The 26,115-nt window shown below is 51.8% G+C and overlaps 3 protein-coding genes across 6 annotated transcripts; 2 read left to right on the top strand and 1 right to left on the bottom strand.

Moving 5' to 3' along the window:
* The first annotated feature begins 9 nt into the window (after positions 1-9).
* On the top strand, positions 10-1,937 carry LOC146237256 (acyl carrier protein, mitochondrial-like). Of its 2 annotated transcripts, XM_084685849.1 has the most exons (5): positions 10-197; positions 437-559; positions 738-825; positions 960-1,047; positions 1,397-1,937. In XM_084685849.1, exons 1-5 carry the CDS (start codon positions 42-44, stop codon positions 1,398-1,400), a joined length of 459 nt encoding a protein of 152 aa, XP_084541975.1. In that variant the 5' UTR covers positions 10-41; the 3' UTR covers positions 1,401-1,937. The 2 variants fall into 2 exon arrangements, with proteins under 2 accessions (XP_084541975.1, XP_084541976.1); XM_084685850.1 differs by lacking the exon at positions 1,397-1,937 and having other exon boundaries at positions 960-1,051.
* Positions 1,938-2,510: 573 nt separating this feature from the next.
* Positions 2,511-8,971, top strand: vap (vascular associated protein). The gene is made up of 11 exons (XM_084686113.1): positions 2,511-2,838; positions 3,094-3,468; positions 3,805-6,054; positions 6,245-6,333; positions 6,452-6,510; positions 6,852-7,015; positions 7,249-7,411; positions 7,577-7,768; positions 7,900-8,121; positions 8,292-8,457; positions 8,569-8,971. Exons 1-11 carry the CDS (start codon positions 2,796-2,798, stop codon positions 8,641-8,643), a joined length of 3,798 nt encoding a protein of 1,265 aa, XP_084542239.1. The 5' UTR covers positions 2,511-2,795; the 3' UTR covers positions 8,644-8,971.
* Positions 8,972-11,518: 2,547 nt separating this feature from the next.
* On the bottom strand, positions 11,519-25,700 carry LOC146237254 (uncharacterized). 3 transcript variants are annotated; one of them, XM_084684955.1, is made up of 19 exons: positions 24,613-25,700; positions 24,010-24,109; positions 23,645-23,681; positions 21,255-21,296; positions 20,636-20,724; positions 20,452-20,548; positions 20,136-20,272; positions 19,851-20,023; positions 18,856-18,959; positions 18,226-18,734; positions 17,608-17,674; positions 17,220-17,326; positions 16,798-17,136; positions 16,611-16,703; positions 14,758-16,531; positions 13,876-14,621; positions 13,643-13,722; positions 13,307-13,397; positions 11,519-13,196 (listed from the first exon to the last, which is right to left on the bottom strand). In XM_084684955.1, exons 1-19 carry the CDS (start codon positions 24,776-24,778, stop codon positions 12,113-12,115), a joined length of 5,835 nt encoding a protein of 1,944 aa, XP_084541081.1. In that variant the 5' UTR covers positions 24,779-25,700; the 3' UTR covers positions 11,519-12,112. The 3 variants fall into 3 exon arrangements, with proteins under 3 accessions (XP_084541081.1, XP_084541082.1, XP_084541083.1); XM_084684956.1 differs by having other exon boundaries at positions 13,307-13,394; XM_084684957.1 differs by lacking the exons at positions 23,645-23,681; positions 24,010-24,109; positions 24,613-25,700 and adding an exon at positions 22,459-23,571.
* Between the last annotated feature and the right edge of the window lie 415 nt (positions 25,701-26,115).

The raw sequence follows: 26,115 nt of genomic DNA, 5'->3' as shown, positions 1-26,115 counted from the left end.
AAGCGCATGCGTCGGAAGTTGCATTCTGGGTGTCTACCACGATGGCGACTCGCATCTTTGCCCGGTGTCTCCGCTCGCTGCAGAATTCAACGACCTCGCTACACGGTACTTCGGCTGTAAGAATCGCAGCGACAACCGTCGGTAGCCAAAGGCTATTCTCCCAACTTTGCAGTGGCCAAGGAACGTGTTTGACACAGGTGTGTGTAACTTTACGTCTTCATGACCGCCTAGCTAACCTTAGCTAGCATCTAATGCTAACGCTAGCTACTACTAGGTCAGAAAGGTGTAAGCCGCTGTAGAAATTAGCTATAGACTATAGTCTCGATACAATTTAAACGCTCAAAGATAATTAGATGTTTGCTTGCAATTACTCGCTCCGGACAAACTCAATCTGCCTTCTTGAGAGTTGGTCAAACACCGTTCGTCCCTTCGTCAGGTTCCCCGCCTAACGGTGTCTGTCCAGCGGCAGTATGGAGACCTACCCCCGCTCACCCTCGACACCATCCTCGACCGGGTCATCTACGTTCTCAAACTGTACGACAAGATCAACCCTGAGAAGGTAAATGGCTCCCTCGCTGACAACGGAAATGGATGAAACGAAACGTCGTTGTTGATGAGACTAGAAATGGCACGCTCAGTGCAGGTGCTATGCATACTGGTTAAAGGGATCCGTTTAAATTGTACGTCAATGTGTGTGTATGTATTCATGTGTTTGTGTGTGTGTGTGTGTGTTGCAGCTGCAAGCGTCATCTCACTTCCTGAAGGACCTGGGTCTGGACAGTCTTGACCAGGTCGAGATCATCATGGCCATGGAGGATGAGTTTGGTGAGCACACACAGTTTGGCAAATCCACATGGCATCGAGCTTCCTCTCCATCTGTCCACACTCTGACCGTGTGTGTGTGTGTGTGTGTGTGTGTGTGTGTGTGTGTGTGTGTGTGTGTGTGTGTGTGTGTCCAGGCTTTGAGATCCCTGACAGTGAGGCAGAGAAACTGATGTGTCCTCAGGACATAGTTCACTACATCGCTGACAAGAAGGATGTTTACCTGTGAGTATCTCTTCCTCTCAGTCATCATCTCTTCCTGTCCTCTCATTCCTCCTCTCTCTTCCTGTCCTCTAATTCCTCCTTCCTCTCCCTCATCTACACTCTATGTCCTTTAATTTCCTCCCTCCATCTCTCTTCCTCCATCTCCTTTCTCTCCACTCACCCACTGAATTGAGCGACTGGTCAAAGTACCACTGTGAGTTCAGCAGTAGCTGGCAGCAGTAATAATGACTGTTTATTTTGGAGACACAGTGACGTACAGGGGGAGATCAGAACCTCTCATCTGTAGTCAGGTGCTCTAACCACTGAGCTTTAGCTCTACCCACTAATATGTTCTTTGTGTTTATTTCAGGTGAGGAGACAGGCAGACACTACTCCTACAAGCCAGCCTCAACATCTGTACACACACACACACAATCCACCATCCACACACTCTCCACCCATTCTCACCATCCACACGTTTCTTAGAAGATTAAAAGCTTTATTCCTAGTTCCTAGAATCTACTCCTGTGAGGGAAAATAAATGTCTGTATATAAGATGTTACAAGGTTTGTTGACTTAAGCTTGTGTACAGGAGTGTGTGTTCAGGTAGCGTCTCAAGTCTCCAAGCCTGGATGTGATTGTGTTATTGTCACCATCTAGTGGTGACACAGGGTAGTTGCTGCCCAAAGTTCGTTTTCTGCAGAAGACCCAGAAGATGTTGACATCCAGCTAAGTTAGTAAACATGCCTTTGTGTCTGACAGTCTTACTAGACCTTTCTGTCCTCATCAGCAGCTTCCTCTCTACCTGAATCTCACCCTTCTAATTTCAAGCCGAACCCAAACGCCATTATACATATAATTTTGTTTTTTGTTTCTTTCGCCTTTCAGTGATTAAATTAAATCTACAGTCATTATGTGGTTGTCGTTTATCGCTGTGTTGTGGCAAAACTATTCATTATTGTTTTCATATCTTCTGGATTGGCAGAAATGACTAACCCATATATAAAAACGTTAGCCAATATTTTATGAGGTATTTTAAGCACGTAGGTCAACTTGAACCTCCGTTTTGGTCTATATTAGTTCAGTGGAACATGCTCGTCACATGTACCGCTGGATATTTTACTCTGTTCGATCTGTATAATATATGTCTACCTAGCCGGTTGCGCGTGTCTGTATGAACACCAGGAGAGTTTCTGTACAGGACACGCGGGCGCCAGCTTATAACGAACTTCTGTCCTCCACGCGGGGTGCAAATAAGAACTACTAATTACCCTCTCGAGCCCTTTCATGTCCCCCCTCCCGTAAAATGTAATGGCTTCCTGCACACCGAATAAACCGGGTGTAAACCGGCCTAACCAGCGCCCGCCCCCCGCCGTGATCATGGCGGTCTACTGGCCGTAGGCATGCACCCCTCCGCGCGCGCCACAGGAACCGCCCTGAGTTCCAAGCGCTAATGACGCTCATATGGAACTAGGGAACGGCGCGCGGGGGCTGTAACCACTGCCCTCTCTCTCTCCCTTTCACTCATAAACACACACACAGAAGCAACACACGTGTGGCCCATTTCAATGCTGACGTTACCCTGATGGGCAACGTTCTGATTTCCGTTAACGGGGAAGCGATGGCAAGGGGGCTTTCTACTCATCTGGCCAGCTCTTAGTGTGTTTCCGTGCGGTTCTTGGTGTTCGAGTCGTCTCCATCGCGCACAGAGGCTCCATACATGGATCTGGGTTTTGAGGATCGGACCGTGAGATGTCTGAACAAACAAAATGCGTCTTCACGCGTACGGGCTTCTCTTTATTGTCACGACAGGTAAGGAGGCGAATACACGTTCAACGGCCGAACCGCTGTAATCAGTGGGGCAGTTTGTTAGAAGCAGGATGTAGTTCGTTACGCACTTATTTCCACCCTTACTGGAATGTTCCTCTAACTTAGAGCTACGTTCCGTTTGAAATCAAATTAGAAGATGGATAACTGTTTTCAAGCAGACTAGGTTTAGTGATTTTATAGTCTTAAGCGTTCTGTCTCTGAGGAGTGGAAGATTTTTAACTCAATCCTTTTTCTCAGGTAATATATTTGCTACGTTACAGTACGACTGTGGCGGAACCGTGAACCGGGAGAAAAACGGTTTAATCAGTGTAACCATACCGGGGAAAGTGGACCCCAACAGTGTCCATTCCAAGTATGACGGAGGCGGTAAAGCATTTGACACCAGTTGCACATGGGTCATCGACGTCCCTTCAAATCAGTCGGTACGGTTGGAAACGGTGACGGTGGACGATGGCACGCGCTTGTCGGTACACTGCGGGGCCAACGAAGCAGAACGAGTTTTGGAGACTGGGAAAAGCGCGCTGCTCCACGGCTGCGGTCGAGCCACGCTGACCTGGAGACTAAAGGTTAAACCAGGCAGCGATCCGCATTACTTGCGCTTATTTTATGAGAGTAAGTCGACCTACATTATTACCAAGCTAATCGTCAATGTGGAGTCGTTTATTTAGCTCAAGGCTCCACGTGCAGCGGCCTATGAAGCAATGTTTGTCTCGAGACTTGGTAGAAGACCAGGTATGGGCCTCACGAGCTTCACTCTGCAGTGTGTGATGTGGTTGTTGTGTTCTGTGTTATTGTGTGACAAGGGTTATTGTGTTATATGGTGTTATGATGTCATGGTTTCCACCTCGATTCTGTCAATATTGCTGTTTCCACCTTCACTGTGTTTGCGTATCTGACCTGGTGTGTGTGTATCTGACCTGGTGTGTGTGGCTTCTTTTCCGGGTCCAGTCAGGAATTCCCGGGAGCAAGCCCCTCTCATCCCAGAGTTTCCCCCCTCCTCTTCCTCCTCCTCCTCCTCCTCTCCCCCCTCCCCCCCTCAGCCCCAGACGGAGGGGGAGACTGTCTTCAGGGGGGAGTCCCCCGCCTCACCCCTGGGCAAAGAGGGGAACAGGGGGGGGCAGAGGAACCGAGGTCGCCCCCCTATAAAGCTGCAGATACGGAGATCTGGACCAACACACAGCTCTGGTCCTGGTCCTGGTCCTGGTCCTGGTCCTGGTCCTAGCCCTGGTCCTAGCCCTGGTCCTAGCTCTGGTCCTAGCCCTGGTCCTAGCACTGGTCCTGGTCCCACCCTCCAGGACTCGGGGGTGTTGCTGACGTTGTCTCCCCAGCGAGGGCAGCCCCTGGCTGGGCAGGCTGATAGGGAAGCTCCTCTGCTTCCTCAGGAAGGACAACACAATGGAGCGGATAAAGCTGCAAGACTCGACCCCCACGCCACACTGGGCCTCGCCCCGGCACACACACTCTCACACACACGCACAGACAGACAAGTAGACGCACAGGCAAACAGCACACCCACACACACACATTCCTTCCCACATTCCAGCAATAGCTCACACAGCAACACACTCACCAACACACACACTAGCACACACCCTAACACACACATGAACACACACCCTGACACATACACTAACACACACCCTGAAATTGACACAACATCAACAGAGCAGGTCAGATCTCGGCTTCTGACCACCAAGCCTGCCCCAGGGGGGCTTGGCCTCACCCTAGCCCCAGGCAGAGCCACTGAGGCTGGGGAGCCTCGACAGACCGCTCCCCTGACCTGGAGGATCCCCAGGAGCATACCTGACCTTGACATCCGAACGACCCCTGGAAGGACCCTCGACCCCGTGAGGTCACATCTCGACGTGACGTCACAAGACCCTAAGCAGGAAGGGGAGGAGTCTCAGGAGAGAGACATCAGTAATCGCACCCCGTCGTTCTTCCTCCTTCCAGACAGTAGCAGTGGAGCGCCCGCTCAGGAGCACTCATCACTTGAGCCAAGGGGGTCAGACCTGACTAAACGATCAGGATCAACTGAGTCGTTGGAGACAGGGATCACCAGTCGCTCAGCAAGAGAGTCTGGAGATGGACTGATGAGTGACTCTCTCTCGCCTTCCCTCTCCTCTACCACACACACACATCTCACACACACACTGCCACCAGACACACTCCTCACACACACACACTCTTTAGAGACACACTTTACACACACACACACTCCACCAAGCCCCACTGTAATGACCAACACACATTCAGAAACAAACACCACACACTATCTTAATAATCCAAATTATACACTCCTTGAACCAACACACTCCACACCCCTCCCCCCTCCTCACCCACTCCCCCTTTCTCCCCCCAACCCTTCGCCCTCATCGTCTCACTCCCCCACCTCCCCCTCCTCTCCCAGCCCCAACACAGACAAAAACTACAGTTGGACTACAAATCCCACAAGCTCTGCTCCCTCCACCACAGTGCTCCCTACCTTGGGAGATGTAGTCCAGAAGTCCACCGTCTCCCGACATCCCATAACCTCTAACCCCTTAGCACCATTGGACGTTACTGTGGCAACCGTCAGCAGGGTTGAAAAGGTTTACACTGAGACGGACGACACACACACACTGGGCACACACACACCCTCACCCAAACCGGTGTCCACACACACATTCCACACACACACTACCCAACCAGATACACACACACTCCACACAAACACTACACAACCAGATACACACACACTCCACACACACACTACCCAACCCAACACACACACTCTCCACACAAACACTACACAACCAGATACACACACATTCCACACACACACTACCCAACCCGACACACACACACCCCACACAAACACTACCCAATCCAACACACACACACTCCACACAAACTCCACACTCACACCTACATCTTCATCAAAATCCACCCCTCCAACCCCCACCACCGTCCCCAACCGTGACCCTCCAACCCCCCCGCCCCCCACCCCCCCCCTGACTGCCACCCCACTCCCACCCTCCGGCCCCAGCAGAGCCTCCACACCTCCACCCTACCCCCCGCCCCCCCTCTCCCCAGGCCAGGGCAGCCCACCATGGGGTAGAGCAGTTGGCTCGCCCCCCTCTCTGGTCCTCCCAGACAGAAGCCCAACCTCTCCACCCAGGGTCTTCATTGTGCCCGACCAGCCTGCCGTCATCAAAGGTAGTGTGTGTGTGTGTGTGTGTGTGTGTACTGACAGTGTGTATGTATATATGTGTGTGTGTGTGTGTGTGTGTAGTGACAGTGTGTATGTATATATGTGTGTGTGTGTGTGTGTGTGTGTGTAGTGACAGTGTGTATGTATATATGTGTGTGTGTGTGTGTGTACTGACAGTGTGTATGTATGCTCCAGAGGACTCTATCCAGCTGCTTCTGCAGATCATTCTAGAAGAGCCAGGCCCAGACCAGTCTGACACCCTGGAGAAATATACTTTCACCTGGGTAGGATACATGCAGACACAGACAGACACACGCACACACACAGTTTTCATTTTTTACGCATCTCTTTCCCAGTAACATTTTTCCCTCTTTCTTGTGCTGTTCCACCTCTGTCCTCTAGGTGGCGCCCCACCTGCATAGAGCTCCAGGCTTCCACACCCTGCTGGGAGCTTGGAGCAGGTGAGAGGGGAGAAGTAGGAAGGAGGAGGGGGGAGAGGGAGGGGGAGGAGGGGGGAGACGGAGAGGCAGAAGGGGGGAGGGGGAGGAGAGAGGAGAGGAGGAAGAGGGAGGAGAGGGGAGGGAGAGGGAGGAGGGGGGAGGGAGAGGGAGAAGGGGGACGAGGGGGGAGAGGGAGGGGGAGAAGGAGGGGGAGAAGGGGGAGAGGGAGGAGGTCCAAACTGGGTTTTTACATCCATAGTCATGTTTGGGCTTTTCACAAATATTAACTCTTCAAACCACTGTGTTTGTTTGTAAATGTATGTGTGTACGTGTGTGTTCACGGTTGTGTGTGTGTGTGGCAGTGGCCAAGCGGTCCAGATTCTGGTGGAGTTTAGGACTGTGGGGGCTCTGGCCTGGCTGGGACAGTCAGGGGCGGAGTCTCTGCTGGAATGCACCGGATTGGCCCAGGTTGTTAGAGAGGGGAGGAGCTTCCGGGGGTCAAAGGTGACAAACATCACAGTGGGAGGTGAGTCAGAGGTCAGGTGTGTGTGTATGTATTGCTAGTGGTGGTCTAGGTTGAGATGATGTTGTCACAACAGGGAAGTTTAGATGTCACTCGTCACCCATGGCGACAGAACCCTGGATTAGCTAACAGCTAACAGTGTCTTCACCCTCTCGGGTTCTTTCTGCATCTCCTTTCCTCCTCCCCCTCCCCTCCGCCCCTTCCCTCTTCCCCTCCTCCCCCCCCTCCTCCCCAAGGTGTGGAGGGGGGTGTGTGTGGATGGCTGCTCAGCTGCCCTCCAGGGTACCAGTGTGTGTCCAGGCCAGGCCTCAATGCCAGCTGCTCCTCCCTCTGCCACCACCAGTACTGCCACCACCACGGAGTCTGCTCCCACCACAAACACCAGGATCCAGTCTGCAGGTACACACACACACACACACACACCAGGATCCAGTCTGCAGGTACACACACACACACACCAGGATCCAGTCTGCAGGTACACACACACACACACCAGGATCCAGTCTGCAGGTACACACACTGGCCGGGGGTGACTTCTGGTTCATGGTGTGTGTGTGTGTCCAGGTGTCTGGTGGGGGATGACTTCTGGTTCATGGGTGGTCGTTGTGATGTGAGGATGACGAGGCTGAAGCTGGTGGGGGCGTGTCTGGGTGCCCTGGTGGCCGCGGTAACCGTGGTGATTGCCTTGGCGATGATAGCAGTGCGTCGTTACAGAGCCGTGCTGATACAAGCCAAGCTGGACCAGACACGCAGCAGGTAAGCACATATATACACACACACCCACACACACAGGAGGTGAGCAAACAGGAAGTGGCTTTATTAATCCTGATGCCAGAAAGAAGAAACACCGTGTGTGTGTTTCTGTATGTGTGTGTGTGTGTGTGTAGCTACCGCAGGTTCAACCATTTTGACGAGCTCTCCAGTCGGTTCTGGCTGCGGTCGTGGGCGGGGTCAGCTGACTCCCTGGATAACCCCGCCTTCTCTCGCTCGGATGAGCTGCTGCACCTGAGGGCGCTCGACCGCACCTGCTGTTACCACGACGACACGCTCTCGCTCGCCTCCACCTGCCCCAGCAACGCGATGCGGCTGAACACCGTCTACCCTCACAGGTGACACAAACACACACACACACACACACACACACACAGGTATATACCTGTACACACATAAACAGAAGCATACATCCATGCATACACACGTAAACAGAAGGTATGGATGCACACACAGTCAGACAGAGCCAATGATCCTTCTGTGTGTGTGTGTTCCGCGCGCCCCCCAGCTCCCAGTACGGCTGGGCGGGGAGTGAGGCCAGTCTGGGGGAGTGTGTGCTGGACTCAGGGAAGGCCAGCGACCTGTCGGTGTGCAGCTGGCCCATAGAGCCCATCCTATGGACCCCCTTTCCCCTGCTGCAGCAGCTGGCCAATCACAGGACAGCCCCGCGGCAGGTACGAGGGTGCTGTGTGTGTTTGTTTTTGATGGTGCTGTGTGTGTTTGTTTTTGATGGTGCTCTGTGTGTGTGTGTGTGTGTGTGTGTGTGTGTGTGTGTGTGTGTGCAGGTGAGGTCCTCAAGGCCGAGGTCCTACTGTGAGGGCATGGAGCTGGTGGATGTGGAGAAAAGCTGGACTGCTTAGCTGAAACACACACACAGGCTTCTGAACCGTGACCTCTGGACAGGAACTTCTACAGGATGTGATGTGTTAACGTGCGCTGGCATCCAGAGCTGTACAGGGGGATTTGAACCTGCAACCTCTTCACCGGTGATCTTTTCACCTTCAGTCAAACGCTCTAAACTGAGCTGCACCCCAGAATTTACAGATGTAAATGTAACTTCCTTCAAGCCAGACATATTTGTACTGTTGATATGAGATTTTGGCAATCTTTTATGACTGTTTTTGAAGACGTGTTGAATTTTTTGTGTAAAAACGTTACTTAATTTTGAATAAAACAAGTTCAAAAATCCATGCTGTTTGAGAGGCGGTGAAAAAGAAATATTCAAATCAAAGAATGATAATAAAAATAAAGAAGATCTATGAATGTAGTCATTGAAAAGGCATTGATTTAATTTAACGATAAAGCAATCACATTAATTTCATTCAGCTCTAAGTACTAGAGGTGGTGGAAAAAATCGATTCACATATAAATTGTGATTCAGTCTTCTATCAACTCACATCGATTCACAATTATGTAAGCATATGTTGAATGCAATTTGATTAAAATTGAAATAATAATAAATGGTAAGCTGTACATTTCTGTTTAATATTTATCCGTGTTTCAGAAATAAATAAGTATTCAAGAAAAGTCTACTTATCATCACTGTATTTTGTGAAAGAGTTCTTGAAAATCCTTCAGCAAACTTTCACTTGTTTTGTAAGTATGATTAGAAGGCAGAGTATTCTATTTTATAACTTGGCATTGGCAGAAACAAAACACACGTTGTCGTTTGGCATTTAGTAGCGTCATAATGGCAATTACACCGTCTTGTAGAAAGTAACTTTACAAGAACCCTCCGTGGCTAAGTGGGTAAGCGTGTGTACCATCGGGTCAACTGCCGAAAACAGTACCTCTGGTTCAAATCTCGTTCAAACCAAATGATAATTAATTCAACCGATATCGGTTAAGTAATATATATGTTATGCTATAAGGCAGAGGTCCTCAACCCTGGTTCTCAGGGACCCCTGCCCTACATGTTTTAGATGTTTCCCTGCTCCAACACACCTGATTCAAATGAATGATCGTTAACAGGCTTCTGCATAACTAGATAACGACCCATTCATCTGAATCAGGTGTGTTGGAGCAGGGAAACATCTAAAACGTGCAGGACAGGGGGTCCCTGAGGACCAGGGTTGAAGCCCTCTGCTATAAGGGATCATAACAATCTCCACTCAACCTAAAATTTGACATTGAACAATCTAGTTGTAACAACTTTTCTTACACTCCTGAGTTGGGGTGTCAGAAAGCCAGACGAAAGCAGGGCTCGTGTTAGCTCACTGGGTTAGTGTGCGTGCTCTGGAAGCAGGGCTCGTGTTAGCTCACTGGGATAGTGTGCGTGCTCTTTCAGACATGCTGGGGCAGTACCACAACAGTCTGGGTCCAAATTTTAAATAGTTTATTTTAACTTAAGTTACATTGTGGTCATGTGAGATGTGAGACTTCACCTTCATATAGTTTCATAAATATAATCTCTCTCCTCTCCACCAAACGCTTTTTAATCTCAGGAAGATTCTCTTTGGTTACAGTGCGTTCACACTGCAGCGACGCGAATCGCTTGCCATCGCTCGCCTTCCCACAGTTCACCACGCTCGGCGGCGTTTCATACAGATTCATGTAGAATGTAGTTCTCTAAAGTCACTGTTGTAGTTGTAATGGCCAAGTGTGCAGACTTGGGTTTACGTACTCGCAAAATCGATCAAAATACAACTTGTATACAAAACTGTTTAATAGACATACACGTTGACATGTGTAAAAAACGTTTTACTATTATTCCTCAGTCTCTGCTAATCTGTCGATACGATAGGGAGTTCCAGCCAAGCTAGATAGCTAGTTACTACAGATGAAAGTTACGTAATGTCACTAAAATGAATTAGAAAGTACAAGCACCAACAACTTCGGCAACCTTCCGCCATGCTTCGTTTTTTATTTATTTATTAACATCTCTGTACGAATATAGCTATATATCGTACAGGACTGGGTAAGCAGCCACACAAACGATTAGTTTCTTCTCCACCTTGAAACCTAGAAATGTTTACCATGGGTGCGTGGCTATGTTACGAGAAAACAAGAAAACACTCCGATTGGCCATCGCTAGCGAAAATCGCTCCTCATTTGCATAAAGTTGAGAAAATCTCCACTGTCACGTCGCGTCGCTACCCACAATGCACCACGCAAGCGATTCGCCTGGCTCCATTGAAAATGAATGGAAAACATGTTGTCGCTCGCATCGCGTCGCTGCAGTGTGAACGCACTGTTAGAAACAGTGTGAATTATACAATGATAATCGGGGGGGTCAGCTTCTTCTCCAGGGCGTAATAAAATATTCACAATTACAGGTAAGAACGGTATATAAATGTATCGACCCCCCCGACCTGTTGTTTTTACATCTTTTGGGGGGGTCCAAGTCTCAATTAGGGGGATCCAGCCCCCCCCGTAATTCGAACCCTGGACTCCTGCTTTGTAAACTTCGACTCAATACTTTTTTGCTACTTTCCAGAAACTTTCGGCGGCCAGCGTTTCTGAAAATGAACGAGGGTAAAACTTTTTTCACAACTGACTAAATGAAATTTAAGACCTCGTATAAAAATCATGTCGTTTTTTGACATTTTAAGGCCTTAAATTTAAAGTTCAGAATTTGACTTTGTAAGACCCCGCAGAAACCCTGTGTATGCAGGAAGGTGAAGCATAGAGACTGAACACACCCACAGAGCTGTTAATCTACAACTGAACACACCCACAGAGCTGTTAATCTACAACTGAACACATCTTTATTCAAGGAAAAACAGACAGCAAACCTTTCAACTTCAAGGCAAAAAAACCCCAACCTTTTTATTTAAGAAAAAATGTACATAACAGTTGGTTGTCTGAACAGTACCACCACCACAATTTCCCCACCTCTCTCCCCTTCTCTCTTTCCTCTCTTAAGCCAGAGTCCTGAGTAGCATGACGCCAGTTTGCTGAAACCGGTTGAAATTTGCAGAAACTGGAGCAGAATTGTTAAAATGTTGGACTGTGTTTTTGGAAAGATGAGACATTTCATGTTTGTATAAACCCCCCCCCCCCCCCCCCCCCCATTGCCTATACAAAAGAAACAACATTCAGATTTCACATTACGGTTCCAGTATCAAGACAGTCACAGAGAAGAGGGGCAGTTGTTCTTTCTCTCCTAAAAACCTTTTTAATCTCTGCAGTAATAACCCCCCCCTTACACACTAGCTCACTGTAGCTATGCTAACTCTAGTTAGCAAGCTAGCTATATCCCGGTTTCTGTGCAGTCTGGATGGGCAGGCAGTTAGCTAAACGCTAAGTGAAGCTAACGCTAGATAGCCTGGTTCAGCGAGCTAGCACAGTGCTGGCTCCATCCGCTAGCTCGCTCACTCGTCTATCTTTTCATTTCCCGTTCTCTCCCTCTTTCTCTCCTCCCGCCGACCCCTCCTTCTCTTTGTTCTTCTTGTTTTTCTTCTTCTTGTGTTTGTGTTTGTGCTCCCTGGGTTCCGCCCCGTCATGGTCCACCTCCGACTTCTTCTTCTTCTGCTTTTTATGCTTCTTGTGTTTCTTCTTCTTCTTCTCTGTGGTTGCCCCGGTCGCTGCCTGCGAGGCGGAGCCGCTGCTAGGGGCGGGGCTCTGGGAGGCGGGGCTGCGGCAGGAGTTGTGGGAAGCAGCTGGGCTAAGGCTCCGCCCCTTCTCCACCTCTGACCCCTCCCCCTCGCTGTAGTCTGGGACGAAGGCTGCCTCATCCGTCTCCCTGCCGAGGTCTGAACACAGACGCTGCCGTCGAGGCTCAAGACCCTGGCTCTCCTCCCTCCCTCCTCTCTCCTCCCTCCCTCCTCTCTCCTCCCTCCCTCCTCTCTCCTCTTTCCCTTCCCTCTCCTCCCTCGTTCCTCTGGGCTCAGGCTTCGTTACTGGTTTGGGGACTGGTTCACTCTGTGGCACCTCTCTCCCCACCTTCCCCTCCTCCCTCGCTCCCTTCCTCCCTTCCTCCTTCGCTCCCTTCCTCCCCTCCTCCTTCACTCCCTTCCTCCCCTCCTCTTTCACTCCCCCTCTCCCCTCCTCCCTGGCTCCCTTTCTCCCCTCCTCCCTTGCTCCCTTCTTCCCCTCCTCTTTCACTCCCACTCTCCCCTCCTCCTTCACTCCACCTCTCCCCTCCTCTCTGGCTCCCTTCCTCACCTCCTCCCTTGCTCCCCCTCTCCTCTCCTCCCTCGCTCCTCTCTCCCCCGCCCTGGATGCTTCCTCCCGGCCCCGCCCTCTGGGAGGAGACACGCCCCTCCTCAGAGCTCCTCTCTGGTTGGATGATCCCAGGCCGTTCTCAGCGGAACCCCCAGACCCCCTGGACCTGGTGGAGCCTGACCTCTTCTCCTCCTCCTCTTCCTCCTGCTCCTCTCTCTCCCACTTGGAGCGAGGGGGGGGCTGGATGGGGGGGCTGCTGGCCACTGGACTGGCCCCCCTCTGGCCTTCAAGCCCAGACTCAGCACACCTGCAGCCAGGTACAGGAGAGTAGATCAGGGTAGAACAGAGTAGAGTACAGTATCAAAGATACAGACCCCTGACAGTGGGTCAGGGGTCATCCAGGGGTCAGACACCCACCTGGAGGAGGGCTGGCTGACTGGTCTGCTGGAGCTGGGGTTCCTTCTGCTCCTCTCAGGCCTGGGCTGCACCCCCACACTGGACTGGTCTGCTGCAGAGAGGGGGGGGGGGGGGGGGGGGAGTCAGAAAGGGGTAGGGGTCAAGTGAACAGGTGAGGCACTCCTGGATGTAGGACGTGGAGACATGGAGAAAGAGAGATGGAGAGAGGAGAGAGAAGGAGTGAGATGGAGTGAGATGGGGAGAAAAGGAGAGAGAAGGAAAGAGATGGAGAGAGAAGGAGAGAGAAGGAGAGAGAAGGAGAGAGGTTTTCTCCCCATGAGTGTGAGGTGTGTTTACCTGATCGGGCAGGCTGGTCTCTCTGAGGGGACGACGTCTCTGGTCTCTCTTTGCCAGCCACTCTCTCTCTTGACACAGGCCTAGAAAACCAGCCGTTCACACAGAAAACCAGTCAGTCACACAGAGAACCGGTCAGTCACACAGAGAACCGGTCAGTCACACAGAGAACCGGTCAGTCACACAGAGAACCGGTCAGTCAGGCAGCCATGTCCAGGCCACCAGCGGACTCCTACCTCTCAGTGCCTCCTGACACTGGTCTCTCCTGGGACTGGTCTGCTGGTCTCTCCTGGGACTGGTCTGCTGGTCTCTCCTGGGACTGGTCTGCTGGTCTCTCCTGGGACTGGTCTGCTGGTCTCTCCTGGGACTGGTCTGCTGGTCTCTCCTTGGAGATGGCTGATCTCTCTCTGATGGAGAGCCGGTCTAGAGACACAGACCTCCTCCCTCCTCCCCTTCCCTCTGTTGACCTCTCCCCTTCCCCTGCTCCTCCCTTCCTCTCCCCCTCCCCCGCTCCTCTCACGGTCACTGCTATTCTTTCCAACCCCAGACCCCCAGATCTCTCTCCCCCCTCCCTCCCCGCTCTCCTCTCTTCCCTTCCTCCGGATGACGGTCTCTCTCTCTTCTCCCCGGACGACGGTCTCTCCCTCCTCTCTCCGGGCTCCGCTCTCTCCCTTCTCTCCTCCTTTGTGACCCCTCTCTCCCCTGAGCTCGGCCTCTCTCTCCTCTCCTCCCTCGCTCCACCTCTCTCTGTGGCCTCCAGCCTCTCCCTCTTCTCTCCCGACGCTGGTCTCTCTCTCCTGTCCCCGGGCTCCGAGGCTGGGGATATGGTTGAGGACGAGGCTGGTCCATCCACTGGCCTCTCTCCCAGCCTGTCCCCCGGCCTCTGTGAAGAGGTAGAGGCTGGTCTCTCCTCCGTGCTGGTCTTCCTCCCCAGGTCTCTGTTCAGCTTGATCCTCCTCTGGCCCAGTGGCTTCACCTGCAGCTGCACCAGTCAATGTGAACAAAGATTATTATGTATATGAATATATATATATATATATATACCCCCCTCTATTGTGTACCCATTACTCTCAGTCTGCAGGGGGACATAGTGTGTATGTGTAAGTGTTGCTTCCTACCTGGAGGTCCATAAGGGGCTGTATGGAGGCCCTGTCTGGCTCTCCTCTCCCCGCCTCCCTGCTCCCAGACCTGGGCAGCAGCAGAGGCCTGTCTGGGGGGGCAACTGAAGCAGCTCCTCTCTGGGTCGGAACATCTGCTCCTCCTCTCTCAGGTCTCCCTACTCCTCCCCTGTCTCCTCCTCCCCTGTCTCCTCCTCCCCTGTCTCCTCCTCCTCTCTCCGCTCCTACACCGACCCTTCCTGGTACTCCTCCTCTCTCTCCACCTCCCCCTCTCCCGATTCCTAACACCCCTCCCCTCCCTAATAATCCTCTTTCTCCTATAGCTCCACCTCTTCCTCCTCCTCCTCCCCCCCCCCTGCCTCCTCCTCCCATCCCCTCGACCCTGCGGAGCTTATGAGGGGGGGTTCCCAGGAGGCTGGGCCTCTCCTCAGGTCTCCACCTTTTCTCTGCCGGGGAGCCAGGTGTGTGGATGGGGAGCGTGGGATGGGGGAGGCGATGGGGGAGGAGGGGGATGTCCCGTCTCCCCCTGGCGTCGCAGGGAGGCTGCAGGGGGATGGGGAGGAGGGGGGCTGGGCGGGAGGACAGGGGAGGGGTCTTGAGGAGACCCGGCCCCCCTAATCCTCCTTTTCCGACGCTTTTCGCCTTTTCTTTTCGTGGAGGGGCGTGGCTGGGGGCGGGGCCGGGGTCGCCTGACTTAGTTTTCAAGGTTTTGATTGGTTTGGCTAGTGAGGAAGAGGAGGATGGTTCTCTTTTCTTGGCCACGCTGTCTGAAGTCTTCTTCTTGGTCTTCTCTCCTTTTGTCTTCACTTTCACCTTCTGCCCCTTCTCCTTCCTGCTCTTCTCCGATTGGGCCTTGCTGTGCGAGGGCGGGGTTTTCCCTGACACGGCTGCGTTCTTACTGGCTGATGATTTCTGGGGCGGGGCTTTTGTGGAGATGGGCGGGGCTTTGCTGGGCGTGGGGACGTCATCCATTGGCTCGTCCCTGACGGGCGTGGCGTCTCCGCGGTCCACTGATTGGTGCGTTGCGTCTGGCTCCTCCCCACTCCTCCTCTTTTTCAGTTTCTTCGTCTTGGACACCTTGGCCCCGCCCTCCGACCCTTTAGACCCTCCCTCCGAACCTTTAGCCCCGCCCTGCGAGCGATCTTTGGTTCCTGAGGACGGCGGGTGAGCCCTCTCCCCTCTCCTCCCCCGGCTCTGGGGGGAGTAATCTCTCTGGGGGGAGAGTCTCTCCCGCTCCCGGCTGCCCCCCCTCCGGTGGTGGACAGGTGCATGGTGGGAATCGTAGTCCTTGTAGTCCTTATAGTACTTGTTGTACCAGTCCCTGTACTCTCTCTCCCACTGGCGGTAGCTGTCTCTCTCCCACCTCTCTCTCCCCCCTGGGCTGAGGTCAGGACGACCTTTGGGGTCGTAGGGCGGGGGCTCCCGAGGGGGGGGCTTGCGGCCCCCTGGGCTGCGGCTTCGGTACCCTCCAGGGGAGCGAGACCGGGAGCGAGTCCGTGACCGGTAGCCCCCGCCCCCCGCCCCACTGCCGCCCCCGGCCCCGCCCCCCTCCCAGCCTCGGTACGGGCCGGGGGAGCGAGGGGAGCCGGAGGAGCGGCGGTAACCGTAGGAACGGGAACGGGAGCGTGAGCGGCCGTAGGAGCGTCCGTTGCGGCGGGAGAAGGGGGAGCGGCCGTAGGAGCGCGAGCGGGAACGAGAGGGGGTGTAGGAGTAGGAGCGAGAGCGCGAGCGAGAGTACGGACTCCTGCTGGGAGAACGGCTGTAGGAGCGAGACCTGCGGGGGGAGGTGGAGGGTGAATACTGTGTACACTGTGTGGATATGGATTAGTGTGTGTGTATTATAGTGCATGTACCTAGAGTAGGATCTTCTGCGTCTCTTGGGGGCGTTCCTGTACTTCATCAGCTCCTTGGCAAAGTCTTTAGTGAACTCATCCAGCTTGGATGTCCTGGCAACACACACACACACACAGTTTACACACACACACAGTTTGCGCACACACACAGGTGAGCCAGTGTATCTGAGGAGCTGCAGTTACTCACTCCTCCTGGTGGTGGCGCCGCTGCCTGTAGAACTCCTCCTTGGAGAGGGGGGGGCCCCCCAGCGAGGGGGGAGGGAGGCCAGGGGGGGGCTGGGGGGCTGGGGCGATCCAGGGAGGGGGGCCCAGGCCAGGGGGGCCGGGGGGGTAGAGGCCTTGGGGAGGGAAGCCCAGCGGGGGAGGGGGGAGGCCGGGGGCAGAGGGGTAGGGAGGGGGGTAGGCCTGGGGGGGCATGGTGTGGGGGGGCGGGGGGTAGAGAGAGGGGGCTGGGTAGACAGGGGGGGCCGGGGGGCGTGGGGGGGGCTGGAGGTGGGGAGGCTCACCGTGAGGAGGTCGGAAAGGTCTGGAGAGAGAGAGAGGTCAGACAGTCAGGTGTGTGTGCGTGTACACGTGTATGTAGGAGTGTGTGTGTGTGTGTCTCAGTACCTCTCCCAGGTAAGTCTAGCCCCTCCCCTGTGGGGGCGGAGCTGATGACTTGGCTGGTGGGAGTGCCTTGCCGGGGGCGGGTGACCAATCAAAGGCAGGTGGTAGCCCTGGGGAACCAATCAGAGGATTCTGTTCACAGTTCATAAGAAGAGGCTCACAGAAGTTTGTGTGTGCGTGTCTGTTGTGTGTATAAGATTGTGTGTGTGTACCTTGAGAGAGTGTGTGTGTGTGTGTACCTTGAGAGTGTGTGTGTGTGTGTGTGTGTACCTTGAGAGTGTGTGTGCGTGTGTACCTTGAGAGTGTGTGTGTATGTACCTTGAGTGTGTGTGTGTGTGTACCTTGAGAGAGAGTGTGTGTGTGTACCTTGAGAGAGTGTGTGTGTGTGTACCTTGAGAGAGTGATCAGTCCGAGCTGTTGGCTCCTGCATGGGACCAGCTGTCTGTCCTTCTGTCTCCCTAATCAATCAATAAAGTAGATCAATAAAAACACAGGAATCAATAAATATGAATCAATCCATACAAGTGCATCTGAATTAGGGCTGGGCGATCGTATAAGATATCAGATTAGAAATCAAATTTATTGGAATACGGCCGGGATATCAAATTTGTGGGAGTCAGATGGCTGAGCTGTTGGGAATCGAGCTAGTAATCTGAAGGTTTCCAGTTCGATTCCTGGCCGTGCCAAATGACATTGTGTCCTTGGGCAAGGTACTTCACCCTACTTGCCTTGGGGGGAATGTCCCTGTACTAACTGTAAGTCGCTCTGGATAAGAGTGTCTGCTAAATGACTAAATGTAAATGTGAATATTGTAAAAATTGACCATATCGAGATATCAATTATTTTTATATATATCGCCCAGTCCTAATCTGAATGAATCAATATATTGATAAATGTCTTTATGATTATGCAAATCAACACAAATAAAAGAAAAATCCACCACTCAGTTCCAAACAACCCAAAATGTTCCTCTCTGACACTAAACATCCAGATAGTCACTGAAGCTCACCCTGGTGGAGGGGGCTCGCTCTGAGGCTCGCTCTGATTGGTCGGATGTTGCGGGGAAGGCCGGCTGCGTGCGGGGTCAGGGTGGGCGGGAGCAAAATCCAGTCCTCCCATTGAAGGAGCGGACTGTGTGGGCGGGGCTTGTGTTTGAATGACAGCAGGGGGGGGAGGGGAGCTAGCAGCAGGAGAACGAGAAGCGTTAGCCAATAGCGGGTCTTGCTGTCGGACGTTAGCCAATAGCAGATCTTGATGTCGGACGTTAGCTAATAACGGATCTTGCTGACGAGTATTAGCCAATAGCGGGTCTTGCTGACGAGCATTAACCAATAGCGGTTCTTGCTGCCGGACATTAGCCAATAGCGGATCTTGCTGACGAGTATTAGCCAATAACGGGTCTTGCTGGCGTGAAGGGAGGGATCTGAGTGGCTGGGGGCGGGAAGGGGGCGGGGCAGACTGTTGTGATTTGCGTGCAGCCTTGGTGTAGCCAGACTCATTCTTAAAGTTGTTTACTGCCTGAGAAGGGGGGAGGAGAGAAGATGTAAGTAAGTAAGTAAAGATGGAGAAAAACATCAATGTAAATCTGTGCCGATCAATGCGAGTCAATTCATATAAATGAATTAGCCAGCAGTGTTACCTGGCGTAGGAACTTGTTTGCGATCAGGTTGTCGGGGGAAACGTCTGACTGTTTGCAGGTGAAGCAGGTGTGTTCCTCCGAGTCTAGCAACGTGGTCCTGATACCTACACACACACACATATCAATCAACTTTATTTATATAGCACATTTTAAAAACCACAAAACCAAAAGTGCTTTAATTGAGACATAAAATATAAAAACACAAACAAGCTCACTGCAATTGTTTTTTAGGGAATGACAGAACATTTAAAATAAGTTAAAAGCAAGGGAGTAAAAGTGTGTTTTTAGATGTAGAGATTTTAAAACAGGGAGCGAGGAAGCCTGTCTGATTAACTGCAGCTCATTCCAAAGCTTGGGTGCAGCAGCGGCAAATGCTCTGTCCCCTCTGAGCTTCAGCCTTATTTTAGGGACTGTCAGCAACAGCTGGCCGGCTGATCTTAGGGATCAAGATGGGCAGTAGGGCTGAAGCAGATCGGATAAATATGGTGGAGCAAGGTTGTTCAGGCATTTCAAAACAAATAATAAAAGTTTAAAATGTATTCTGTGGTACACAGGGAGCCAGTGTAGGGACGCCAGGCTGGGAGGGATGTGCTCACGCCTGAGGGTCTGAGTCAGCAGGCGTGCAGCAGAGTTCTGAGGGTCTGAGTCAGCAGGCGTGCAGCAGAGTTCTACACAAGCTGCAGACGGGCAAGGGTCCGGCACATACTTACACAGAGTGTATGGTGTGTATATGTACATGGTGTGTGTGTGTATATGTACATGGGGTCAGATGGCTGAGCGGTTAGGGAGTTGGGCTATTAATCAGATTGTGGTTGGTTCGATTCCCCGCCGTGCCAAATGACGTTGTGTCCTTGGGCAAGGCACTTCACCCTACTTGCCTCGGGGGGAATGTCCCTGTACTCACTGTAAGTTGCTCTGGATAAGAGTGTCTGCTAAATGACTGAATGTAATGGGGTGTGTGTATGTGCACATGGTCAGTGTGTGCACAGTCTCACAGTCGTCACAGTAACTGTTGCCGCAGCAGGGGATGACGACGGCGTCGGTCATCAGGTCGTTGCAGACGGGGCAGAGCAGCTCGTCTGGGATGGGGTCAGACTCGTCCTCAGACGACGAGTGCTCCCGCGGCACGAAGGGGGGGCGCTCCTTCTTCCCCAGGGCGTACGCCTCACTGTCACACACACACGCACCAATTACTTTCATATGTCGTGTAACATGCTGTGCATAGGTGGTCAGGTGCGAGTGGGAGAGAGAGACAGAGAGAGTGGGAGAGAGAGACCCACGCGTCTATAGCAGGGATGGCGTATTCTCCAGTGCTGGTCAGCATGGCTCCCTTGCTCCCCGGCTCAGCCTTCACCATGAAGCTCTGAGGAATCCCCTTACTGATCCTGACTGGCTTGGGCCCTTCCAGACTCTTATCCTACACACACACACACACACACACAGTCAGGAGAGCCAGATGTGATCAGGATCAAAGCCATACAGGGCTGGGGTCTGCAGGCTGGGACAGGAGCAAGATTCGCTGACCTTTAACACACTACACACACACACACCCACACACATTAGACACACCAGACACACTCACACAGGCGTACGTACCATCTGCATGGGGCAGTGCCGTATGTAGTGCCCAGCTTTGCCACAGCGGAAGCAGGTGTAGTGAGCTGGAGGAGGGCCAATCACCTTTTTGGAGTAACTAAGAAGACACACACAAAGGTTGCAATCAGACATGCGTTGAGGTTACTCTGTGTGTGTGTGTGTGTGTGTGTGTGTGTGTACTGACTATATGGGGTCGTAGTCGTGGTTGGACTGAGAGATCATGGCTCTGATCTTGTCGTCTTCAGAAGCGTTGGCATCAGCAAGGTTAGCTGTCTGAAACACAGGAGGAAGGAGGAGAGGAAAGAGGAGAGAGGGATGAGGAGAAAGGGATGAGGAGAGGAGAGAGAGGGATGAGGGATGAAGGATAGAGGGATGAGTGAAGGAGCGAGGAGGAATGGGAGGGAGAGAGAAGTAGGATGTTAGACAAGGAGAGAGGAGAGAGGAGGAGAGGTGAGAGGAGGGATGAGAGGTGAGGAGGAGAGGTGAGAGGAGGGAGGAGGGAGGAGGAGAGGTGAGAGGAGGAGAGGAAAGAGGAGGAGAGGAGGGATGAGAGGTGAGAGGAGAGAGGAGGGATGAGAGGTGAGAGGAGGAGAGGTGAGAGGAGGAGAGGAGGGATGAGAGGTGAGAGGAGGAGAGGTGAGAGGAGGAGAGGTGAGAGGAGGAGAGGTGAGAGGAGGAGAGGTGAGAGGAGGAGAGGTGAGAGGAGGGATGAGAGGTGAAAGAGGAAAACAACAGTTCAGAAGTAATCATACACATTCAGGGCAGCGCTTCTAAAACATCACGAGCACACACACACACAGTACCTTGGAGAGCTGTGCCAGGGACATAGATGGAGAGGAGTCAGTCTGAAGAGGAATCAGAGTACATTAAAGGGTTAAGGAGAAGGAGCCAGGGGAGCCCTCTAGGCATTAGTGTAGGAGGCAAGGACACATCTTAGGGCTGAGCGTAGGAGGCAAGGACACATTTTAGGGCTGAGCGTAGGAGGCAAGGACATATCTTTGGGCTGAGCGTAGGGTATGTCACGAGGGCTTCCTGCATTCTGGGCTGAGTCTCAGAAGTCTCTCATTGGTCCCTTGCCTCCTCATGGTGAAGGAGACCGAGGAGTTGTTGCCAAGGGAACCGGAGACGAGGAACCAAGGGCAGAGTTCTGAGACTCGCCCTCCTAGCCTCTCTCCTCCTCTCTCCCTCCCCTTCTCTCTTCCTTCTCCCTCTATCCTCCATCTCACTTCTCTACCCCCCCTCCCCACTCTCTTTCCTCCCCCATGGGATGGGTTTCCTTCCACAGGAGAAGCCTCCTCTCCTCCCCATTACCTCCCTGCTCCTTCAGCACCTGCAGCTGTGAGGGTGGAGGGCTGGGAGGGTGGAGGGGAGGAAGTAAGGGGGGAGGGGGCCTCTCCTAGGAAATGGGACCCAGCCCAACCCAGCTGGGGGCGGAGCATCATGTTCAACCCTGCTGGGGGCGGAGCATCATGTTCAACCCTGCTGGGGGCGGAGCATCATGTTCAACCCTGCTGGGGACGGAGCATCATGTTCAACCCTGCTGGGGGCGGAGCATCATGTTCAACCCTGCTGGGGGCGGAGCATCATGTTCAACCCTGCTGGGGGCGGAGCATCATGTTCTTCTGACAGGAACTGAACTACGCTACACAAGCGGGTCTACAGGAACGGGGGGGGGGGGGGGGAGGGGGGGTCAAATGTTTAGACTGGTCGGGTGTACACTCTTCGTCATCGTCATGGCGATGGCGGGACAGGAGCGTGCTGTGAAGGGAACACACAGGGTCTGCTGCACGGTTCTCACTCTGAACACAACCAAAGCTTTATTGACACTTCTGCAGGATTACAGCAGAGCACACAACAACCGGCACTGTCGCCACGGTAACCGCGGAACCGTCACGTAGGTCCCATGTCAGCTGTGATGTCATAATAGCAGAAAACAGACTACAGGCAGTGATGTCATAAAAGATCTCTGTGATGTCATAAAACATCGTTCACTGTTGTCATTGTTACCATTATCATTGTTTAGATATTTATTTGTCTTTTCCCCGTTTGACTCGCCAAACAAACAACTGTCCATTTAAAGGCAGTTCTCAGCTGGGCTTCCCAGAGAGGCTTCCCAGTGAGCTGCAGCATCTCCACCCAGACAGAGCCCTCACAGCCAGCCAGCATGAGGGTGGGGCAGGAGGAGCCAGGGCAGCCCCATGTTTAGAGGAGCGACATGAGGGTGGGGGAGCACAAGGCGCACACACACACACACCTCACTCACAATCTCACTCACACACACACACACACAATCTCACACACAATCTCACTCACACACACCTCACACACACACCTGACTCACAATCTCACACACACACACACACCTCACTCACACACACACACTATCTCACTCACACACACACACACACACACCTCACTCACACACACACACAATCTCACTCACACACACCTCACACACACACCTCACTCACAATCTCACACACACACACACACCTCACTCACACACACACACTATCTCACTCACACACACACCTCACACACACACACACACCTCACTCACACACACACACAATCTCACTCACACACACCTCACACACACACACCTCACTCACAATCTCACACACACCTCTCTCAAACAATCTCACACACCCCTCTCAAACACAATCTCACACACAGCCAAGTCATTGAGCATTAGTGTTATTTCAAATTACAGTCACAAACTCACTCAGTGTTACGATAAAAGAAAAACCAGTTTTCATAGAAAACAAAAATAAGGATTCATCATGTAAAATCATCACCATAAAAAATATTATTATTACATTATAAACCATTATCAACCAATCACTGTTCAGCCAGTTTAGAGGAGGCTTTCCCATTGGACCATTTCAATATGAAATACAACCAGTAAAGTGACACAGTCAATGACATTTCAGTGATCTGCCAATCAAAACATTCAACACAAGTCACATGTCAGATAAAAACACGTTTACACAAACAGGAAACAGCTTAGGCCGGCCAACCCAGCGCGAGAGCTCATGAATATTTATGATCAATTAACCAGCTGTACACAGAATAACCCACAGAGTTTCAATAGTGTGCTGCTATTGGCCGGCTACAGTAAGGGCTAGCCTATCACGGGGCGTATGACAGAGGAAACACTGTTAAAGAGCCAATGAGAGTGGGGTTTACATACGAGTCTGGAAGATCCCACGGCTGTGTCAGAACGATCACTGGAGGAGAGAGAGGGAGGGAGGAGAGAGAGGGAGGGGAGAGGAGAGAGAGGGAGGGGAGAGGAGAGAGAGGGAGGGGAGAGAGAGGGAGGGGAGAGGGGGAGAGGAGGAGAGAGAGGGAGGGGAGAGGGAGGAGAGATAGGGCGAAGAGGAGAGAGAGGGGAGAGAGAGGAGGAGAGAGGGAGAAGGTTAACACAGTTCAGCAACTACGAGTGTAATTTAAACACTTAAGTGTTTGTTCATCTTATTGGCATATGCTGTATGTGGTTAGTGACATCATACATGTGGTAAGTGATGTCATACACATGGTCAGTGATGTCATACTTACACAATGAACGTTCTGCCTGCAGGTTTGACGCCACCGATGGGCGTGCGCCTGACGACCACAGATGAGTGTTTGGGTATGTGGGCTTCCTCATCAGTGTACTCTGCGCGCGCACACACACACACACACACAGACACAGGTTAGGCACAAGGACTTACTAAACACTACTGTCCCCATTACAGGTGTAGGTAGGACAGGTAGAGGGTAAGGGGGGGGGCAGCAGCCTAACTCACACGAGCGGGTCTACAGGTTTTCAATAAACTACGTGAAATCGATCGTGGAAATACATCATGGGTGTATCTAGCCTTATTTTGGGGGGGGGCTAAACTTTTCTTTCATATTTTAAATCTAAATGTGTTCATTTCTCTTTCTAAAACCCACTAGAAGACACTATTTAAAAGGATATTTTCACAAATTTATTCTGGGGGAACATGCCCCCAGACCCCCCTAGTTTTGCTGGGTCACAGGAAAAATTATAGGCTTTATCTAGGGGCTTAGCCCCCCCAAAAGTGTGAACCTAGATTCGCCCCTGAAATACATAGTTGTGTTTGTGCAAAATATGTTAATATTGATATCTTATATTCCGGATCGTGCTGCCGTAGTTACCTTCCCGCGTCTGGGCGTTGGTGATCTGCAGGTCGCAATCAGTGGCCTTGAGCCGCTCGCGGGCCATGATCTGCCGCTTGAGCTCGCTCAGCGTGATGTGGAGGCCGTCGAATGTGACGGTGTTGTAGTCCAGTTTGGAAGAAAATTTATAGTGAACACACGACATTTTCACACCACTAAGCACTTACTCAACTTAGACAAGAAAAAAACAAAACAAGATAACGTTAGATCAAGTTAAATGTCAAAACGAAAAGGAGTAGGGGGATGGGGGTCAGTATTTTGACTTGTCAATATATTAGCCAACTGTCAAACATCCCTCTCACATTCTGTCAGAATAGATGGAGGCATACGCAACATGCTGGGACAAGATTGCGGCTGTGCTAGGGAGACAAATGCAACTACAGTCCTCGTGACCTGGTGCCCAAAACTGGTCTGGCACTTTGCACGAGCACGAATACCAACAGTTCGTAACTTTAAGCAGTCCTTCAGAATCAAAGTCCGAATGAATCACAAGAAAATCATATTTCCAGACGTGTCCATTAAGGAAATCGGATCAAGAGAGTCACAAAATGTTTATTGCGGAAGCACGGGCCTTTCGCCACCGTGAGCGGCGAGGCCGCGAGCGTCCTTTGCGTTTTGCAGTCCGTGTTGCGCAGTCCAAAGGCTTCGGTCATAAAACAGATAATCCACAAGCACAAACGCAAAAGTCCTCAAAGATCATTTCCTGGGTCGTAGTCCATACAGAAATGGGAATATATTTCGAAATCCTCTACAAACGTGGCCACCTACTTTAAAACGCCTCAACGGCCTGTCTGAATTTCTACCACTCAAAATAAAAACAAAGATGATTCCCCGATGCTAACTAGCTTAGCTTGCTTGACTAACTAGCCCGTTTGCTACTAAAATAAGCACATTAGGCAACCGGCTAGCAAAGCCTTTTTCTCAGAACTATTATTTAACTATTGTTGTCCAGGTGGCGGTCGCTAGAGGTACCGAAGATGTTTTTCGGTGTCTAAATCCATAAATTCCATTTCGGCGGTCTTCCCGTTGTTCCTCGTTGTCCTTAACATGGAGGCCTCGGACAGAACTGTGCCGGAACCGGAAATTGAGTTTTTTTTCTTTTTTTCTTGAATTTGTTTGTTGACAGTCGTTGAGTGGAACCCAGGATTCGACACCCCCTGGCGACGTGAAGAAGTAATGCGCCATCGGAGCTGAGGGTCCCAACGGCATGTTATGGTTGACGTCCAAATCAAGAGTTAATCCAAAAAGTCTTTACATTTGACATTTGTATGTATTTATTTGCATTTAATTTATATATACATACACTTTCATATACAATAAAATGTAATATTTCTATTATTTATCCTTGTGGTCTGCACACATCTCTTTCTGTCTTGGTTTTGTCTGGTAAACCTCTTTACACCCGGAAATGATTCAACATTTATTGTTGTTGTTTGTTTGTTGTCCTGACCTCCAGCTAGCCTGTCCCACCTGAGACAGGAT

Source organism: Hypomesus nipponensis, chromosome 21, assembly GCF_054491055.1.
Source record: "Hypomesus nipponensis isolate SF chromosome 21, ASM5449105v1, whole genome shotgun sequence".
Taxonomy (NCBI): Eukaryota; Metazoa; Chordata; class Actinopteri; order Osmeriformes; family Osmeridae; genus Hypomesus; species Hypomesus nipponensis.
Note: the sequence above shows the minus strand (reverse complement) of the source record. Positions and strands in the feature narration are given on the sequence as shown.

Bases quoted from the DNA above. Each gene is read 5' to 3' on its own strand.
- vap (XM_084686113.1), top strand. From the start codon at position 2,796: ATGCGTCTTCACGCGTACGGGCTTCTCTTTATTGTCACGACAG. The intron at 3,469-3,804 runs GTAAGTCGACCT...TTCCGGGTCCAG, and splicing joins CTTGCGCTTATTTTATGAGA to TCAGGAATTCCCGGGAGCAA. The intron at 8,122-8,291 runs GTGACACAAACA...CGCGCCCCCCAG, and splicing joins AACACCGTCTACCCTCACAG to CTCCCAGTACGGCTGGGCGG.
- LOC146237254 (XM_084684955.1), bottom strand. From the start codon at position 24,778: ATGTCGTGTGTTCACTATAAATTTTCTTCCAAACTGGACTACAACACC. The intron at 17,137-17,219 runs GTACTGAGACAC...CTCTCTCTCCAG, and splicing joins GCTAGACTTACCTGGGAGAG to ACCTTTCCGACCTCCTCACG. The intron at 16,704-16,797 runs GTGAGTAACTGC...GTGTGTTGCCAG, and splicing joins CGGCGCCACCACCAGGAGGA to GACATCCAAGCTGGATGAGT.
- LOC146237256 (XM_084685849.1), top strand. From the start codon at position 42: ATGGCGACTCGCATCTTTGCCCGGTGTCTCCGCTCGCTGCAGAATTCA. The intron at 198-436 runs GTGTGTGTAACT...TCCCTTCGTCAG, and splicing joins AAGGAACGTGTTTGACACAG to GTTCCCCGCCTAACGGTGTC. The intron at 826-959 runs GTGAGCACACAC...GTGTGTGTCCAG, and splicing joins GGCCATGGAGGATGAGTTTG to GCTTTGAGATCCCTGACAGT.